The 21,635-nt window shown below is 36.0% G+C and overlaps 1 protein-coding gene across 3 annotated transcripts in view; it reads right to left on the bottom strand.

Annotated features, from left to right (window-relative positions):
- The window catches only part of TANC2 (tetratricopeptide repeat, ankyrin repeat and coiled-coil containing 2), a 383,338-nt gene that overhangs the window by 128,826 nt on the left and 232,877 nt on the right, over positions 1 to 21,635 (bottom strand). For all 3 annotated transcript variants that reach the window (XM_030295266.1, XM_030295268.1, XM_030295269.1), the window contains 2 exons: positions 12,493 to 12,756; positions 2,995 to 3,120 (listed from right to left, as the gene is read on the bottom strand). In XM_030295266.1, the coding sequence (XP_030151126.1) occupies positions 2,995 to 3,120; positions 12,493 to 12,756 (390 nt within the window). The remainder of the gene's footprint in view (positions 1 to 2,994; positions 3,121 to 12,492; positions 12,757 to 21,635) is intronic.

The raw sequence follows: 21,635 nt of genomic DNA, 5'->3' as shown, positions 1-21,635 counted from the left end.
GAGATCACGACCTGAGATGAAATCAAGAGTCAGATGCTTAACCAACTGAGCCACCCAGGCGCCCCAAATCCTCAGTGATTTTTTTAAGTGTGTAAAAGGGTGCTGACAACCAGAAAGTTTGAGAACCACTGCTCTAAACAGACTAGTGCAAGAATGCCTGAAGTGCCCAATAAATGATTTATACCTCTTCAGACATATCCTCAAGAGTATTATTTCAGATCATCTCCATACTTCGAATCAGCCAGCAAATTTAGTAGCCAGGCTACAGTGTACATGACCATTCACTACCTCACTACTGAAGATTGAGGGTCATTTAAAACCCATCACTTGTGATTTATTTATTTTTTATTATTTATTACTATTTTTAATGTTTATTTATTTTTGAGAGAGACAGAGTGAGGGTGAGCCAAGGAGGGGCAGAGAGAGAGGGAGACACAGAATCCAAAGCAGAGCTTTGGACAGCTCTAAGCTGTCAGCACAGAGCCCAACGTGGGGCTCGAACTCATGAACCATGAGATCATGACCTAAGCCAAAGTTGGATGCTTAACTGACTGAGCCACTCAGGGCCCCCTCCCTCATCACTTATGATTTAAAACCCATTTAACTGTGATTAAGAAACTATTTCATAGGATTTGAGTAATACTTTAAAATATAGAAAGATATATCTTTAATATACAAGGATTTATCTTAGTGTATACTACAAAAAGTTTCAATCACTTTACTATTTTTGGGGGGGTAAAGTTGTTTTACTTCAACCACAACCAAAGAAAAATATATAAAACAAAAATATGACTGCAATTTGTATGTTCTTTTAAATAAAATAGAAAGCATGATGTGACATGTTTTCTAAAATTATGCCAGGAAAGCAATATGATTCTGTTTCTGTGATAAAGTGCAATGTTTTGGATGTAAGAAGCACAAATTATAAAGGTTTGTCAAGCAGGTCTACAGAAATATAAGGAAAGTCAATCCAAGTTTGCTTTCCTTTCTTGTAAATGTGTTTTAAGTCATATGGTAAGACACAGAATTCATTTGTAAACAGCAATTAAGATAACATATTACTTTTTGAGGGAAGATTAGTATGCTAATTTTAGAAGGCAAATACTGCTTAGTAAATATCCAGTCTCTTACAGATTAAAGCACTCAACTGAATGGTATGTTCTAACCATTTAGAGTGCTAAAAGAAAAGGTCTTGAAAGAAAAGACAACGTTAAGGAGCTGAAACACTAATATCATAGTACCTGTATCAATGGAAAACTGTGTCTTTAAGTTCTAGTGTAAACAATAAAATGAGACACAATCTGTAAAGGATATACAACTGCTTTTGTTAGGAATGCATTATTTGGGCAGAGAGCTCCCTAAAGATTTAGGCATGCTTTGAAAAATCGTTGGATTTACTTTGGTTTTACTGAATGTTTAGGCTGAAGCTCAGTGCAATAGAAAAGATTTCTGTTGTTTTCTAGATACAAGTGATACCGGTGTCTAAATATCAAGCTCACTAGAATACATCTGCCAAAGATCTTACTAAATCTTTATATAGAGCGGAGATAAACCATCAAGTATCAACAGAACCCAACACAAAGGGTTCTCAAAACTACACAGCTCAATACCCAGTGCTCATCACAAGTGCCCTCCTTAATCCCCGTCACCTATGCCCCCCTGGTAACTATCAGTTTGTTGTCTATAGTTAAGAGTTTGTTTCTTGGTTTGCCTCTCTCTTTTTTTCCCCTATGATCATTTGTTTTGTTTCTCAAATGCCACATATGAGTGAAATCATGTGTCCAACCTGTTTTATTACGGCTATGCATTCTGGTTTTGGCACAAATCATTTATTTAGTCTTTTGACTAGATTTATTCAGGCTTTGGATATAATCAATCTATCAGCACTAAAATAAAGCTGAATGCAATTCCTTTCTGGGCTAGAGATACACAACTGTATCTACTAAGCAACTAGCATGTGGTTAACTGAAGAAACGGTGAGCAGGATGAATAGGATTGGGAACTAAAACTGACTGAGGTCATCAACTCACTATAGTTGACCGAGGTATGGTAATTGCAGCAATACAATCAATTATTTTATGCTCCTACTGGGTCAGTCATTGAAAAACACTCAGCATAATGAATTCCAGAATGGAGAGCAGGCATGAATGAATCCTTTCCTGTGTGAGTTATGCATGTGGTGCCATATAGATTAGCACTGGACAAGGGGTGAGGAGGAGACCAAAGGAAAGATGAACATAATTTATAAGATAAAATTAAAAATGCACTTGGGGGAGTAGAGCTATGGATTACTAGGTACTAGAGGAAGCAGACCATCTATTTGTTAAGGCTACTGGAGACAGTTTGGTTCATTTTGAACAAATAAATAAGAGGCACAAGCAGTGATACAACAAACAGGTCTCTCAATTAGACTGTCTTTGAAATGATGAACAAAATGAGAGTCTTTGAAAAGATCAGGTTCCTGACTGCAGAAACATGCAGTATGTATAAAGAGTGTAAAGAAACAGGTGCCTGAGTGGGAAAAGGACTAAGTTGTTTAGATGTTGCCAGGACAGGACTAAAAGCACTGTCTGAGACTCCAAGTAAATAAAAGTACTGTCCGTCACTAGAAATGGCCACTAGAATCAAAATGAAATACATTCTCTACAAAACACGTAACTATTAGCACCAAGTTCACCTGGGTGACTAGGGCTGAAGTTAGTCAACACTCACTTCTGAAATCCAGGACCTTAAAGAGGTTGTTTCCCCCATCACCACTTTTACCCTTGTTTTCTTTCAGAATTTCCAGGAATCAATGCTTCCAACTGTTCAAAATTACAATGTATATGATGAGTATAATGTATTTGTGTTTATCTTTCTATTCTATGGCTTTAGGCTTATGGTTAAGGGAGACTTAAGTGAGCGTGGAAACTGGAAACAAAGAAACTTTTCGCCTATTGCCCATTTCCATTTTCGCCTGGGCATTCCCAGAAAAAGCCCTTCTGGGGTTCTAACCTCTCAGATCCTGTTGTGTGCGAGCACCGCCCATGCTCTGCCTCGGCATTCGAAGAGAAGTTCTCAATGGTGTATGTCTCTGTTCATCCAGGTAAGCAAGGTCCTCCAAGTGGGCAGAGCTTGTGGCTGACAAGACAGAAAAGTTTAGTCAGAATACGTAAGCTTAGAAAACTTTCAGTTAGTCTGTACCTCCCAAACTTGGGAATCAGAGATTACTCCAGCATATATATTTACCAGGAGTTTTGCTGAACTCAATGTCCTCACCAGTGTCTAGAACATGTGCCAGGGAAAAAAATGTCAAGAGTCGTCTTCAGCTCCTTCATCACTATCAATTGCCTGAGCTTATGAAGAGGACTGGCAACAAGTTAGCAAACACATTAGTACTCGATAACAAAGATTATTAGTTTTTGCTTCTTTTGGGTCACAAATGCCATTTGTAGAACAAGGTATAAACGTCATCAGATTGAGCTGTAAGAAAAACATGAAGTTCTATTTTCAACATTTTCCCTTCATGTTCAAGAATGAAACATGAAAACATTCTGAAAACATTTTTCACCTGTATGTATATATTAGAAAGATGGGCACCTGGGACAACAGACTGAGAACTGCTAAAGAGCATTTAGGGAACTGTCAATGTCCATGAATTCTAAAAAGCACTTTGTTGCCCTCTGAACATAGGTAATAATGGTCTCCCATTGAATGAAGAAACCCTTTAACCCAGGCACAACACACAGAGAGAAAATGGCACAAGAAAGGGGGATAAATGGGTATTGGCACTGCTGTATACTGAGAGCTGTTGGGTCCATTCACAATAAACCAAAAAATGAAGAAATTAAGAATCAGAAAGTGCTGGGCACAAAAATAGTTTTTAACAACAACAACACAACCCCCAAACTTCTGTCAGAAAATAATTATTTAGAGCTTATAAATTATTAATGAAACTGTTGATTCAATCTGTTGCCAATTATGTAAGATACTGTGTCGGGGGTTACTCAGTTATTCAATGACAATTATTTACCCAGAGTTTACTGTGTGCCAGGCCCTGTTTTTGATGCCCTCCCTGGCTTAGCTGCCAGTTTGCCTCTGGTGACTGTTTTGAGTGGGTGAGAAGAAACAAACTGAGATCATTCTTGGCTGGAGAGCTCTAATGAAGTATTGTCCACATCCCCAATTGAGATAAGACACAAACAACAATACACAGTGGATTATGACTAAGTGGCACAAAGAAAGTCACAAAGTGCTCTCTGGGCTGAAAAAGGGAGTGAAAAGACAGAGAAAACAGAAAAGAGATAGAGGAAAACAGAAAAGAACAAGAGAGAACATGTGCCAGAGATCTATATTCCCCTCATCCTTCAACTAATGCAATTAGCTTAGTTACTTGGGTCTACTGGAAACCGAGATGACAGGAACTTAACTAGATCACAGATATACTTTCTACGAGGAAATAAAAGTCTCTGGAAGCTAGTCTAGGGAACTAAACCAAGAAAGGAAGTCAAATGCCATGTTCCACATCAGTGGGAGAGTCTCAGAGGAATAAGAGATAATCTTGATTTCCGCATTCTGAAATTAAAACTATCCAGAATAGATAACTATTTAATCTTTTATTTAAAAACACTGGAGACAATGACTCTTATACCGTTCCCACTGGGAGAGTAACAGAGGAATAAGAGATAATCTTGATCTCTGCTTTCTGAAATTAAAACTATCCAGGAAAAATAACTACATGATTTTTCATTTAAAAACACTGGGGACGATGACTTACACCATTCCCACTGGTACTCTAATGTGGTTCTGTGAATTAGTTCTTTCTGAAGTTTAATAGTGTCTCTCCTGCTTTAATCAAAGTCTGTTTTGTTTGGTTCTTCATATGTGTAGCTATCCCCCACCACCCCGCAAGGGGGGGAACTCTCAGAGGTCCCATTCCCATAGAGCTCTCCTTGGAGCTCAGAAATATTAGCATCAGCTGAGCAGGGCTCCTTTCACAGAGATCGGAGTTTCAGCTTTGTGGGGCCTTTCTTCCAAGTTTCTATAGTTTAACAATCCCACCCTCCTCTTGTTCCACAGGCTCAGAGGTGGTAGCTGCTTCCGGCAGTTGCCAAACCCATACTACCTCTGTGTTTTCTTTTTACCTTTCCAGTTCATTTAAACATAGTCTACCATTCTTTATATATCGAATTTTCTGTTAAAATAACTGTGGTTCCTGCCTCCTGGCTAGCCCCAACTGGTACAGAATAGAAAATAATGGAGAAGCAATCCTTTCAGATATGTATGTTGATAATAAAGCAGCATCACAGAATGAAGACGTGAGAGGAATCTTAAAGGTCATCTGGTCCGGAGGTCAGCAAACTAAGGCCTGTAGATGAATTCTGGCCTCCTGCCTATTTTTGTAAATAAAGTTTTATTGGAACACAGCCTTGCCTATTCATCAAGTATTCATTTACAACAGAGTTGAGTAGTTGCCAGAGAGGCCATTTTGGCCTACAAAGTCTAAAATATTTACTAGATGGTCTTTATATACAAAGTGTTTTGACCCTAAATTAGTTAAATCCTCTCATTTTATATATTAGGAGACAGTAGAGTGACTTGTCTGCAGTGAATCACTCATTTATGGCAGAGTCTGGCCTCAAAACCAGCTATCTGGCCCGTCAATCCAGTGAGTGCTATTTGCATTGTACCATCTCTCCCTCTTTAAAGCTAAACAGATTTAATTCTCTCTTAAGAATATTAGTTTTCATCCCTTCTTCATCTTTGTCACTTTCCCTCAACTCTGTTTTTTATGGCTTCAAAGATAAGTAATCAAACTTGGGCAATAATAAAGACCTTGTATGCAAAGTGAAGAGGCCTGTGATTGCAGGCTAATAAATCTCTAGGCTTCAAATGTTTTCCACAGTAAGAAACAAAAGAACAAATAAAAGCCCCAAATTAGTAATTTTTTTTAGTAAGAAAAAATACGTAAAGTTACTTTCTAAAGCTGATAAACTGAAGAGTAATATGAAAGAAGTATCAGTGACAATGAGAATCTTTTACTCACATTAAAACACAATGCAAACAAAACCTTAACAGGTGGATGAGTGTTAAGTTTTGAATTACTGTTATGGCAATATTTGATGGCACATTATATAATTTTAAAGCAAGGTTCTCTTATTAAAATGGTTCTACGTGCCAACACACTAACATGGTTTGATACATTTTAATAAAAAGACGTTTATTTCATTAACAGTGGGCAGAATGATAGAGAAATATACAACATGGAGTGGATCAAAAAGCTGTGTTAAGAAAAAAAAAATCCCAGGGTCTTTCTTTTTTTTATATTATGTTCATCTATGACTCTTTTAAAGGGAGCTCTATACTTGGAGTACAGATTTGAGCAACAGTTAGATAATCCATTCTCATTTGTCTTTAATGGAAAGATCTGGCAGGTACTTTTAGCCACAGCCTAGTTTTCACAGGGTCAGCTTTCTATTCAAAGAGTGCTGGCAACATTTGTTAAATATAAATGGTTAATGTGAACTTAACAAGTTTTGCTAAACTAATCTTCACCATCACAATTCCTAGGAAAATGGACATCAATTGTTCTACTGCTTTATTTCATAAGATCAAGAAATGTCATAAATATGTTTGGGAATGAGCACACGTCTCACTTTCAGCCAGATGACATTAGGGGAAAAAGACAAATACTACAGTCACTGAATGAACAGTTCATTCCTTCACAAATCCAAATACTCATAGGCAAACAGTGAACTAAGGAAAAGCAGTGATCTTTGGTATTAAGGGCTATAGCTCTGAAGCCCTGATTCAGGGCACAGATTTGAAATCAGCCGATGGGGAACTATTGTTTTAATCAGGATTGCAAATACATTTTATTTAGTGTTACTTACATCTATTAAAACATTTGTTCTTTTTCTTATGTTAGCAATTAAAATCTTTTTTGTTGATATCTGAATCTATAACAATTTTCTTTATCAAATATTCCAATATTTTTTTTCACAGCCTTTCTTCTTTATTAAATCATAATTCTCCTTAGTCTTATTCTGTTTCTCACTGCTTAATCATTTTCAAAATTCTTGCCCATTATTTAAAGGAATATGAGATAAATATTGGAAAGCTGAGGCAGGAGACCTGAGATTCTGTTAGCTGGGGCTCTGTGTTCTGCTAGTTGTACACATTTACTCTCCCTCATAATCTCTTGAAACTTCTATTTGCAAGCCACTTTCTGAGAGAAAGTCTTCGTCTTAGTTTGTCAAACATCTCAATCTTTGTCACAAAATTTGCTAAGGCTATATTTTCTCTGCTTCCCTGACAGATCCTCTAGTCAAAATTAATTGCTTCTCCCCTTTAGCAACCACATACGTATATTGCTAATTAGGACCTATGTTATTCAGCAACTTGCTTACATGGCTGTCTTCCCTTATTATAGTAGGTTCTTGAGGGTGAGAAAGTAATGTCTGATTCATCTTTGATAACCCTATCCCCTCAGAGTAAATCAGAGTACCATGCACATAATGCTTAATACAGAACTGAATTCCAGACTGGTCCTACGTAGATTTAGATATATCTGGCTCTGTCCTCACCCTCTTCATTGCTCTGTTTAATGCTTAACAGACATCACTATGATAATATGCTCAGCTCCAATGATGTTCATATAACCAACCTTCCTTCCTCCCTCCCTCCCTCCCTCCTTTCCTTCCTTCCTTCCTTCTGATCCCTCTTCCCTCTTCTATTTTTTTCTAAAGTACGTATCGCTTTCTACCATGCTATATAAATTACTTACTTACTAAGATTATTTTATTTGCCCTGGCTAGAATGTAAGGACCATGAGGGGGGAATTTCTGTTTTGTTTACTGATGATTCTCAAGTGTTTCAAATAGTGCCTGGCACATACATGCTCAATAAATGCTTGCCTAATAACTGAATAATTGTATTTAATATACACTTTGTGTTTGACTACATTTAAATGATCAATGAATAAAAAATTAGGTTGTGTCTTATGGGGTTATTTGAAAGCTAAGGATGAAGCAGGTGGCTATAGCAACAATGCCTTGCACATCATCATCACATACAAATACCAATGACAGATCTATAGGGACACACATATCCCCACCTCATAGTGGTACTCTTACTGTGAAACTGTGCTGGCCAATTTTTTTGAGATAATTTCATCAAGTTAAGTTAATACTATATTTAATGAACACTTTCCAGATACAAGCATAGGAGATAATTAGGTAAGTCGAAGTGAACTGAAGAAAGAGGAAAAACAAATCTACTTAAAAAATTTTATATGAAAAGAAAATGTTTTTAAAAAGTAAACTTCTATGTAAAATCTATCTCTAAGTAAAATCTATGTCATTAAAGGTCCAAGAGGGAAGTGGAAAAACGGAGCATATATATATACATATATATATATATTTTTTTTTTTTGAGACTTCATAGGATTGGAACAGCTGACTCATTTATAGAACACTTAACTGACATACTTTTTTGAAGTCAAAATAACTTAAATAAGTGGGCAGAAAAAAAAAATCCAGCAGACATTTGGTACAAAACATTCCAGAGGCAACTCTATATTGAGTATAAAACCCGTTTGAATTGTTTCTTCTTAGATCAGGTGTTACTAGTGCAAACAGGTTTTAGTAGCACGATTATCATTCTGGCTGACCTGAGCAGGGATCTTGGATGACGTTGTCTGCTACAGCCTGGGCAAGAAGCCACTCTGCTGTCCTTATGCCCTTGATTCATAAAGCCAACACTCTGACTGCTGAAAAGCCCATTTTTTCCTCTTTATAAAATCCTCATTAAGCTTCTGATTGGATTCATCCAAATCCCCCATGATTCCGATTTTGCATTTACCTGATTCTTAAGATCCTTTTCTTAGGAAAATGTGCAGCTCCAAACATTAACAAGTAGATGGTGAGAGTTTATATTGTAACTGACTTCTGCTGCTTATAATTCCTTGAAGACTCCTCATTTTCACACAAAGCCCTGAGGACAGCTGCTGCAAGTGAACATTTCCTGCTTCCCACATCCCTCTAATTCACAGCCAGCCTCCTTTAAAGACATCCAGGATGACCAGAGACATCCTACTCTCTGATAATTTCTGCCATGCAACCGCAAATCCACAAGATTCTCCACTTCCTTCCAACTACAAAGGGCTTAAAAAATAAACATGCAGTAGTGGTTCACATTTTGAAAACAATAAAAGACAGTAGTTTTTATCTTTCATATCTTAGAATTTTAATTTAAAGGTGTATGAACATCCAAATTTATATTCAGAAAACTAAGCTTAAGACTTAATGCTACAGATTGCCCATACTTACCTTAATCACTTTATCATTGGAGAGGGGAACTAGGTGGAAAGGGAAGGCTTTTCCTTTTTCTTTTGTATTTTTTTGCTTGAATTTGAATTTTTATTTGATTTGCATATTTATTATGTAACACGATTTTTTTTTAATTTCTAGAATATGTCAGCAGGAACCACTGGGAAAGGAAATTATGGCTCATTTTTGTTTTGTTTTCTTCCTTGTTATTTCTCTATATTAAAAAAAAATCTAATAAATGCTATTTTTTAAGGCAAAAAAGAAGAAACTCTCCTAAACCATTTTCTCAACTCTACTGATACCTGATGATTCACTCTCTATAATACTGCATAATACCACAAGCTTTTAAAGAACTATCTTCTCTAACTCCTGGCTCTCCTCCTTCAGTCCATCCTATACAGATGGCTATTCAGCTATTTTCTAAACAGCATATTTGATAGTACAGCTCCTGCTTATACTCCTGACTAGCAACAAAATAAACCTAACATTTATCATCAGAGCATATAAGCTCCTTGGTATCACCTTCAACATCATTTTCTACTATTTCTTCACTGTATCCCACGGTTTGGTCATGCTGAAATAATGTGCCAACTTCTTTAACTTCTTAGTAACTCCTTCCTCTTTTTTTCTGTGACTTCTTATTTGTCCTTCTCTGTGATGTCTTCTATTCCTCTCTACCGTTTCCCTTTGCACTCAGATGCTTCCCTCCTCTGTATGATACTTTATAAATTACTGTATTATTTATAAATATACCAAAATTACTGTAAATTTGACGCTGACTATTTTACCAACACAACAATGGTTGTCAATTAGAATTCCATCCTGTAATTCTCCATAAAATTCTTATCTTAATATTTGCTGAAGTCAGTGTCCCAAAGAATATGCAAAAACTTTCTTTAAGTCTAAGTGTAGCCACAAATATATTGATGCTTATAAGCGGTAAAGTTTGTAAATGGCAGTTAGCAAAAAATATATCATGAGAGGTAGTTTAGAAGCCATCCAAATTCATAAATTAGATGACAATTCCCTGAAAATTGAACATAACTTAAAAGATTTTATTAAGTAACTAGGATATCAGTTCTTACAAGATAAAATTCTAAATAAACAAGAATCTTACAATCCATGTAAATGAAAGAGTGTACTCTTCGCCTACTACTCTTGCTTGCTTTGTGAAGTTTTTTTTTTTTTAAAAAAAACATTTCAAATGGCAAACTTTTTTTTAACCTGGTGATTAAAATACCTGGTATAGAAAACTGGGTTCTATTCTCTGTGATAGAGCTTAACAGTTAATTTCTCCTACATGTATTAGAGAAATAATTGGTGACAAACTGATACTTCTGAAAGCTGCCTTGTGCTGATTTCTAGAAAGCAGTAGTGTTAGAAAACCTTAGAGGGAAGAATTATATCTGGCTAATTAGTCCTGGACAACTCTTTGTACACACTAGTATCTGCATAGGGTAAAATAATAAATCTACAGATATTTATGCTCAAGAAGGGAAAAGTGGGTGATGGGCATTGAGGAGGGCACCTGTTGGGATGAGCACTGGGTGTTGTATGGAAACCAATTTGACAATAAATTTCATATTAAAAAAATAAATAAAATTAAATACAATTTAAAATGTAAAAAAAAAAGGGCAAAGTATTTTATAATTTCTCCAGTAAAGAGAGGACAAGAGAAGCTTATATTTGTCTTCTACTAAATGCTCAATGCCCTTCTCAAATAACAGAGCCAGAACTTTCTTAGAAATCACTGTAGCTTAGTTAAATAAATTGGGATGTACCATTAAGGTTGGTAGCTATATTTCCCCAATTTTATGTAAGCAAGGGTTTATATGTTTCTCTCCTGGAAAGACTGAATTTGCCTGGCCCTTTCTAAGTTATAGCATTCTAAAGTATATTATGACATCATCCCTGGGGACCAACATATTCCAAAGAACCTAGGAGGGAAAAGTTTTTTGCTACTATGTAAAAATGAATAATCTTGAAAAATACATATTAAATTGTCTACACTTACTGATCTTCCAGATGAGCCATCACCACATAATCACATGTGATGACTGATGCTGATGGTCTCCCAGAGGACAGAACAAAGAGTAATGTTTTAGAAAAGTACAAAAAGGCAAGAAGTATCACACTATTATCTGCATAACATAAATCATTACACCTGGGAAATAAGAGCTCTTAACTATAATAGGTATTTTATTATTTTGTGTCCGTGAGATAAACCTTTTAGGCATTCATCGAGCAAGTAAGAAAGACAATCACAACTATGATTTCATATTAGGGACAAAGTGTAGATGATGCTGCATTTTGAAAATGTCCGACTGCCCAACTATCTGCAAAAGCTCCTGGTCTGACTTATTCTCTCTCTCTTTTTTTTTTACTTTATTTAAAAAACTTTTATTTATTTATTTATTTATTTATTTATCTATTTATTTATTTATTTATTTATTTATTTAGAGAGAGAGAGAGAGAGAGAGAGAGAGAGAGAGCTAGTGAGCGCATGCATGTGCGTGGTGCAGGAGCAGAGGGAGGAATCTTAAGCGGACTCTACGCATGCAGGGCTCACTCTCATGACTGAGATCATGACCTGAGCTAAGATCAAGAGTCAGACGCTTAACCAATTGAGGCACCCAGGCATCCCTTGACATTCCTTTATGACTTTCTGACTGAGCCTGCTAGTAGTGTCTGAGTTCTTCTTTAGCACTTGTCGGTACCTGGTGATTCTTCTACGATAGGATGGATATGGTGGAAATATTGAGCTCATGGACTGGGAAGCTAAATTCTTGCCTGCCTGCCTCTCCTTCAAACTATGGATGATGATTTCTAATAATATAAATTCTACTGAAATACTCTTCAATTTAATGTTTTTTTTAAACTAATGTTTTTAAAAACCACAGACTGAAATCTTTTCAAAGACTTCAGATATGAAAAAAATACTTTTATAAATTCAACCATACACTTTACAGGTTTTACTTATGACTTTGTGAGTGTTTTTAAACATTTTGGGAGCAGAATCACCACTTGAGCATGAGCCTTCCCCCAGGTTCAAAAAGATATCCACATGCATATTAGCCACACAAAAGAACAGTCAAAGAAGATGAACAGAAAATTCTGTTAAAGCAGAATTTACTTTCATTTCAGTATACACGCCAGTAAAATGGTCAATTTTTAAAAACTCTTACCTGCTACTGAATTTGGCCGTGGCATAAGATACAGAGGAATAGACTGTACTGACTGCGATAGAACAGTTTCCAAATTCCTCTCAGGGATCTTATTCAGACTATAGGTGGAAGCCGTCATGTTTTCATCTACTCGATACAGACACGAATCCATACTGGATTTTTGAGACTGCCAAGGTTTCAGGTTTCCTCCAGATCCTAATTCTTTACTGCTTTCCCCAACATATTTTGTGCGTTCCACGTTTTCAGAATAGCTTGTCAATGTAGCTAAAAAAGAGAGTAAAACAAGTTAAAAAAAACCAAAACACCCATAAACCTAGAGATTAATTTGTTCATTATTATCCAAATACGTGACTACATAATAAGAGCAGTAGTAATATTTTTTTAAAAGTTGCTGATGATCATTTCATCTCCACCATGAAGTTTAAATAATCGAAACCAAAATATAACGATCCCTTACATATTCTCTCTCACATCTCTCATACATTTACTTTAACAACTCTCTCTGAATGGAACTAAACAAATTCGTATATCAATGCTAAAAGATCTAAAACTAGGACCTATGAATGTGAAAAATTTCAGAATTTCATCAAAAAGGGAATTTAAAGAATTTTCATGGATTGCTGGAAAGCCCCACAGTTCTCAAAAAGATCTTTATACTCTTTTTATCCCACATTTTCCTCTCCCTCATTTAAATTTATTTCCTTTCATATTTAATAATGAATTAGAAAAAAATAAGAGGTCTTAAGTAGATGCTAACATAGGAGAAATAATCTGTCCAAATAAGGAAACAGTACAGGGCTTTCTTGTACAGCTACCCTCTGTAGCTCTAACCCTAGATGTCCCTTAATGAAATCAAACAAAAACAAAAATCTAGAATTTTATCTAGTCTTACCATTAATTATAAACAGGACTTATAAACAGAAACATTTTCATTAAGCCTTGAAATGCAATGGTTAACAACAATAAAATCTAGATTATAAAAATCTTAGCAATAATTATAAGAATAAAACAGGTCATTCTAGGAGAATTTATTTTTATTTATTTTTAAAAAGTGTTTATTTTTGAGAGAGAGAGAGAGTGAGCAGGGGAAGGGTAGAGAGAGAGGGAGACAGAATCCCAAGCAGGCTCCATGCTGTCAGCACTATGGGGGCTCAATCTCACAAACTATAAGATCATGACTTGAGCCAAAATCAAGAGCTGAATGCTCAACCAACTGAGCCACCCAGGTGCCCCATCCCTGGAGAATTTTTAATGTTAGTTCATATTCTCTTCTTACATCTTCAATGTACCTATTATTAAAAGAAGAGACCCAAGTTTTTAAGGTAATTTCCATGATGCCTCTTTGTGAGGTTTTCTCTGTGGAAATTTAAATGGGAGTTCTGGATTTTGTAGTAACAAAGGTAAAAGATGAGCTAACAAATGGTTGCCTTCCAGCCTTTTTGCTCTTTACAATAATACATCTGAGAATTAAGTGCTGCCAAGTGGTCTTGGTATCCTCACTGATACCAAGAGAGCCCAGTTCCATGGCAATATCTCCCTGTCAACTCCATCAGAGAGGGCAGTCATCATTACGCTTCTGACAGATGACAATGCTCCCCATCCCTGCCTAGTCATGACAGGTCCTTTTTAATATATTGTCCCTGTTATCTTTTATATAAGGTTGGACTCAATTTGTTAGAATTTTGTTAAGGACTTTCATATCTTGTTCATGGCACATGCTGGTCTGTAGTTTACTTTTTATGTAATGTCTTTGTCTGGTTTGGTGTTGAGGTAACATTGGCCTCATAAAGTGTTCCTTTCACTTCAACTTCTTGGAGCAGTTTGTGTAGAAATGGTATAATTTCTTCCTTAAATATTTGATAGAATTTACCTGTCAGGGCATCTTTCCCTTGCAGGAAAGTGTTAAACAACAAATTCAATTTATATTTAACAGCTATGAAGTTATTCAAGTTATCTCTTTCTTCTCGAATGAGCTCTGGTCATTTGTTATTTCAAGGAATTTGTCCATGTCATCTAAACTGTCAAATTTATTGGCATAAAGTTGCTCATGACATTCCCTTATCCTTTTAATGTCTGTGGGTCTATAATGATAGACTCTCGCATTCCTGATTTTGGCAATTTGTATCTTCTTTTTCTCCTGGTTAATATGGCTAGGGGGTTATTAATGTGATTTTCTCAAAGAACCAGCTTTCAGTTTCATTAATTTTCTCTATTCCTATTTTATTGATTTCTGCTCTTTATTATTTCCTACTTTGCTTACTTTGATTTGAATTTCTTTTTTTGTTGTTGTTGTTGTTTCTTAAGAAGTTTAGTTCACTAATGAAATAAATTTCTCTTTTCTAAAATAAGCATCTAATGCTATAAATTTCCTTCTAGGCACTTGTTTAGCTGCAATTCTAAAAATTTTGAGGTTTTGTTTTCACTATTTTTCAATTAAAAATATTTCTAAATTCCAATGTGATTTAAAATTTTTTTTTTATGTTTTATTATTTATTTTTGAGAGAGACAGACAGAGCATGAGTGGGGGAGGGGCAGAGAGAGAGGGAGACACAGAATCTGAAGCAGCTCCAGGCTCTGAGCTGTCAGCACAGAGACTGATGCAGGGCTCGAACCCACAAACTGCGAGATCATGACCTGAGCCAAAGTCAACTCTTAACTGACTGAGTCATCCAGGCGCCCCTCCAATGTGATTTTTTTTGACCCAAGTATTATTTAGAAATATGTTGTTTAATTTCTAAGCATTTGTGAAATTTCCTGATATTTTTCTTTAAAAATTTTTTTTTTAATATTTATTTTTGAGAGAGTGAGCAGGGTAGGGTAGAGAGAGAGGGAGACAGAATCTGAAGCAGGCTCCAGGCTCTGTATGCACAAAGAGCCTGATGCAGGGCTCGAACCCATGAATTGGGAGATCATAACCTGAGCTAATGTTGGATACTTAACCGACTGTGCCACCCAGGTGCCCCTTTTCTCTCTCTCTCTCTCTCTTTTTAATGTTTATACATTTATTTTGAGAGAGAGAGAGAGTACACATGAATGGGGAGAAGAGGCAGAGAGAGAGGAAAGAGAGGAAAAAGAGAGTATCTGTGCTGATAGCATGGAGCCTGAAGAGGGGCTCAATGTGAGATCATGACCCAAGCTAAAACCAACAGTTGGAGACCCAACTGACTGAGCCACCCAGGCACTCCTCCTGATATTTTTCTATTACTGGTTTCCAGTGTAAACACATTGTGGTCAGAGAATACTGTAATGGTTTGTGTCCATTTAAATTTACTGAGACTTGTTTTATGGACCAGAATATTGGTGTCTTGGTGAATCTTCTGTGTATACCTAAAAAGCATCTGAACTATGCTATTGTTAAGCGGACTGTCGTATAAAAAATAATTAAGTCAAGTTGGTTAATGGAACTGTTTAAAGTCATCTACATGCTAATGGATTTCCTAATTGTTCTTTCAACCACTGAGAGATGAGTTAAAATCTCTACATTTGCGGATTTCTGCCACTTTGAAGCTTTGTTATTCGGTGCATAAACATTTAGGACTGTTACTTCTTCCTGACAAAACGATCCATTTATCATTATGAAATGACCTTCCTTGATAGGTAATCATTGTTTGTTCTGAAATCTATTTTGATATTCTTTGCTCTGAAATGGGTGAAGGAGGGAGATAAGGAGCATACATTATGGAATCCAGGACCAGCAGGAGCAGCAGGGACTTACTTTCATTTACTAACCCTTTCTAAGTCTTTTTGGGAGACTGCACTGGTCATCTTCTTGAAGAATTGGATTTAGATCTCTCCTCTCAGAAAAGAATTCAGAGTTTCACAGTATCGTGTTCCCAGGTGAGAACAGATGCCAAAGAGAGTATTACTGGATCTATGTGGTGTAAGGGTTGAACTTTACTGGATTTGCCATTCTAGATATACTTACCTGCCACTGTCTAGCTACATTGGCTCTAGTGATGGTGTGAACTATTCCCATGGGTTGGAGCTGGGTCCCTGTTATTAACATCCTGCTTCAGACTGAAGGGTTGGCTATAGTGGCTACTGCTAGTCATTTATGATAATCATGAGCACAAGTCAATCAATGTCTTGTGTAATGCTGTATAGACTCTCTCCTCTGTCCCTGGACTTCCTGGTTGTTTCTGAGACATGAGATGCAGTAGGGCTACTGGATTTGTGCAATAGTAAAGTAGGGGAAACAATGCCCTAGTAGGGCTAACACACCAATGTGAAACAGGAACTAGCAGTAATAGTCCCTTGTAATTCCCCCTTCCATAGTTAGGAATTGTATGGTCTCTCTGAAGATTTCAGTTGAATAAAGCAATCACCTCTGCCAGCTCTGTAACTCCTTTTCTTATATTTGTTTCTTCTTTGCCTTACTCCCCTTTCATTCACTTGTTTCCTTGGTTTATACTCCCTTAATATAGTGTTAGCACGTAACCTTTTGTCTCAGGCTCTGAGGAATCTGTGCTAAGGAAGTCTCACTGATGAAAATGTTGGAAACTATGGGCCACATATTCTTGTAGCTAATCCAAAGGGGGCATCTGGGTGGCTTAGTTGGTTAAGAATCCGACTCGTGATTTTGGCTCAGGTCATGATCTCATAGTTCCGTGGGTTTGAGCCCCTGCATAGGGCTCTGTGCTAACAGTGCAAAGCCTGCTTGGGATTCTCTCCCTTCCTTCTCTCTGCACCTTCTCCACACTCTCTCTCTCTCTCAAAAGAAATAAATAAACGTTTAAAAAAAGCCAATGTTCAAGTCATATTAAGCTATTACATTATTTTGGTATCTAATCTAAACTACTCACTTTAATTAAAAATTAATTTCATATATTCAGACTTCCAGTCATAAACAGCCCAATAGTTCCTAACCATTTTGCCACCAAACATAATATTGCACCTTCCCCAATGAGATTATTATGGATTCCACGGCATTATTGTATAATTATAATTTCTAAATGTGTTCAGTGATAGCATATTTATAATATGTGTGTATGTACCTGTGTGTGTTCTTTTAAAGTGGATGTATGCTTCTTATCCTAATTTCTGAAAACTGTCTCATTAATTTAAAATATATTTAAACTTTTATTTTCAGTATAATTTGACTGAAATATAATTTCATTTGGTGTAAAGATATGGTGATTCAGCTACCTCTGTAATTCTTTGCAAGAAGCTTGGAGTTCACACAGCTGCTAGGGTCAGTATGCTGAAAGGCAGAGAATGGAAACTCTTGTTTCCCAGAGGATTTGTCTACATGTAAAATGCCTGTTATTTAACCCCTTACCTTTTATGTTTTGTGTGTGTGTGTGTGTCCAGCAGATGTTTTTATTATTAAGTCCCAGATTTGGCTAAGATATACCTGTATCTGTGTGGTCCCAGCCTGGTATAAACCCCTTTTCTCCAGATAAACCATGAGCACATCGTTTACAGGTGTGAGAAAGTAGCAATGGGGTTCACTATTTTCAGTATTTCAAATAATTTATAAATAATATGCTTACTGTTAACTAGTTACACCGTCAAACTTCTGTAAACATAGCGAGGATTCTATCAAGGGTGACAACAGTAGTTATTCTCATTTAAGCAGAAGCTTTGGCAGAGATACATGTTTGATAAATTAAAAATGAGAAACTACTAAATAATGAATAGAGGGATGCTGAACATTTTTTCAAAACTATGAGATCTACCAACAAAAATTATGGAATACCTGATCGGTGGTGGAAAGATTTGAGAAACTTTGAGTTTGTAGCACTAAGGTGGTATTGTTCAGTGGCCTATGGACCCTACTTTATTACTTAAATGTGGCCTATGGGCCCTACTTTATTACTTAAATGCTAAAGTATGGAAACCAATTTGACAATAAATTTCATATAAAAAATTTCACATTAAAAATTTATAAGTAAAAATAAATTAATAAAATCTAGTTTGATATAAAAAATTAAATAAATTAAAAAAAATAAATGCTAAATTTTATAATGAGGGAGGGCTTTTATGGTCAAGGTATTTAAAAGTAAAGACAAGCAAAACATCTAGTTTTCCCAGTGTGAGAAGAAAACTATGACTATTGTACTATTTGCATAACCTATTACTACACAGTTCACCCATTTTCAACTATGAAGCCTCAGGTATTTCTTGCCTTTTTTCACTAGATAGAAATGTATCTAGTCCCTGGCACACAGTATATGCTCAATAAATATTTGTCAAAAGGATGAATAAATGGTCTAGAATGCATAATGGTCTAGGATTATTGGGGCACAGAAAGTAAAAACAGACATCTCACATAAAATACCAGAAATAAAATTTTCTGGGTAACTTCCCATTTAGGAATTTTGTGCATTTTTGCTTCATTGATGCTTTTCATGAACTTGGTAACTTCTGGTTAATTCCATTCACCCACCTATCCAATAAATTTTTACTAATAACTAATATGTGCAGAATATGGGAACAAGATAGGTCCTAAATCCTTAATCTGAGAATAAGGACAGTTCCAGGCAAAAGAGGCCATATACAGAAAAATAAAGAGCCAAAAAATGAAATCTATTTTTAATAACAACAGGCTAATGTCTGTGTATTATTCAACTTTATGGGTGCATCCTATTTTACTTAACCATTCCTTTATGGTGAGACTTTATATGATTTAAGGTCATCAAGGTGACTGAAGCATCAAGAATGCAGTAATATTTTCGTGCACGTGACTACTAAAGGTTCAAAAGTCCAAAGCCCATGCATGCAGTCTTTGTGCCAGATAAGCTGGCCGAGACGAATTAAGCACTCCCATGTGCAAAGTTTCTATGAATGGGACTGGACAGGAAGACATGGTTCTTCAATGAAAACTACACCTATTTGTTTCCCTAATCTATCATTTATTTCTAATATGACCAAGTGGAACAACGGATAGAGAGTACTGAGTCTCAAGTAACTAAAGAGATTTTTCTGAGACGTTCTCCATTTTCTTGCTTTGATATAGGAAAAAAATCACTACCTCAATATGAAAAACTGCATATGCGACATGTCTGTTTTTATTGCCACATAGGCCAGAAAGAGTTAGTGTGAGGAAGAAGGAATCAAAGGCTTACACACAGACTTATTGTGAATAAAATCAATGCTATATATTTTAAACCAGTTTTACTAAGGTATAATTTACATACCATAAAATGTACCCACTGTAAATGTACATACAGTTCAATGGTTTTTAGTAAATTTACAGATAAGTGCAATCATCACTACAATTCAGTTTTAGAATGTTTCTATAACCCCTAGAAGGTCCTTTGTGCCTGTTTGCAGTTAATTTCTGTTCTCATCCCAATACTAGGCAACTCCTGATGTGCTGTCTATAAATTTGCCTTTTCTGGAATTTCATATAAACAGAATAATACAATATGTAGTCTTTATGTTTGAGGTCATTTCATTCTGTAGCATTTATTAATTTCTTCCACTTTATAGCCGAAACAGTATTCCACTGTATGCACATTCCACATTTTGTATATCCATTTACCAATTGATGGATATTTAGATTGTTTCCAGTTTGGGGCTATTATGAATAATGCTTCTTTCCTTGGACATGTTTTCATTTCTCTTGGCTCCATTCCTAAGAGCGGAATTGCTAGATTGTATGGTAAGTTTATGTTTACTTCATAAACATAAAGTAATACATAACGGTAATACATGAAGGTTCTCATTTTTCCACATCTTTGTCAACACTTGGGTCCTTTTTTTGTAACAGCCATTCTGGAAGGTGTCAAGTTGTGTCCACTGTGGTTTTAATTTGCCCTTCTCTAATGACTGATGATATTGAGCACCTTTTTCTGTGCTTATTAGGCATTCACGTATCTTGTTTGGGGAAATGTCTATCTAATGTCTTTTCCATGTTTTAAAATTGGATTGTTTGCAAACAAAAAGCAGAATCAGACCTATAAATACAGAGAACAAACTGATGGTTGCCAGAGGGAAAGGGGGTAGGGGATGGGAAAAGGGGAGAAGGAGGTACAGGATTCCAGTTATGGACTGAATAAGTCACGGGTATGAAAGGCACAGCATAGCGAATATAGTCAATCACATTGTAATAGCGTTGTATGGTGACAGATGGTAGCTATATTGTGGTGAGAACAGTATAAGGGATATAAATGTTGAATCACTGTATTATTGTTTGTCTGAAATTAATGTAACATTGTGTGCCAGCTACACTAAGTAATTTTTTTTAACACACACACACACACACACACACACACACATATATAAAATTGGTTTGTCCATCTTCTATAATAATACTTTTAAACTAATAGGACTAATTTTTATCTTGATTCACTACTCTACTTTTGTTGACATAGACTAAATTTTTAATGCCATGTAATAGTTTTAGATCATCTGTACTGAGACAGAAAGTTTTTAGAACTATGAACTCTTCTGTAATAATTAGGACCATGGGTTTTGAAGTCATACACATCTGAACTTGAATCTCAGCTTTGCCTCTTACTATCTATGTGACCTGAGACCAATTATTTTTGAATCTCAGTTTTCCAATTCTAAGAAAGATTATTACACTATTATATAAGACAGAATTATTTTACAACTAGACTGGGCCAGTCCTACGCTTATCTTTGGGGTTGCCTGGAAGTCTAGTACTGATTCTTAACCAAGGTAAGGTCAACTGGGATAACTAATGATTTGTAATTTGCTGCTTCAAGTTTTAAGCTTCTCCTGTAGCACCCAGAACTAGTTGTTTACTGACAATTTACACCTGGAGGACTTAGTTAGACAATCTGACTTGGCTATATGACCAGAGGGGCATAAAAATCTTCACTGTAAACTTTTGGGGAGCTCTCGTGAAACCACGATTCCTTGTACAAATCTTGGTCCTTGACACTCTGGAGACAGAGCATATTCTATTTAAGAAAGAACCTGGAGAGCTGCACTTGCAAGTGTCTAGGGGCCTCTGGGCTTGCTTGCATTCTCTTTCACCTGCTATTTTGTATCTTTATTAAAAGCTTTTGTAAGCATTCTTTGTGGAGTTTTCTGCATCCTTTCAGTTGTATGATCCTGTGAAATCTTTACAACTATTTTCATATGAGACCATTAAGATTAAATAATGGTACTTGGTTCATTGTACTCAATAAATGCTGGTTATTATTACATTACTTAGGTTAATATGCAAG

Source organism: Lynx canadensis, chromosome E1, assembly GCF_007474595.2.
Source record: "Lynx canadensis isolate LIC74 chromosome E1, mLynCan4.pri.v2, whole genome shotgun sequence".
NCBI lineage: Eukaryota > Metazoa > Chordata > Mammalia > Carnivora > Felidae > Lynx > Lynx canadensis.
Note: the sequence above shows the minus strand (reverse complement) of the source record. Positions and strands in the feature narration are given on the sequence as shown.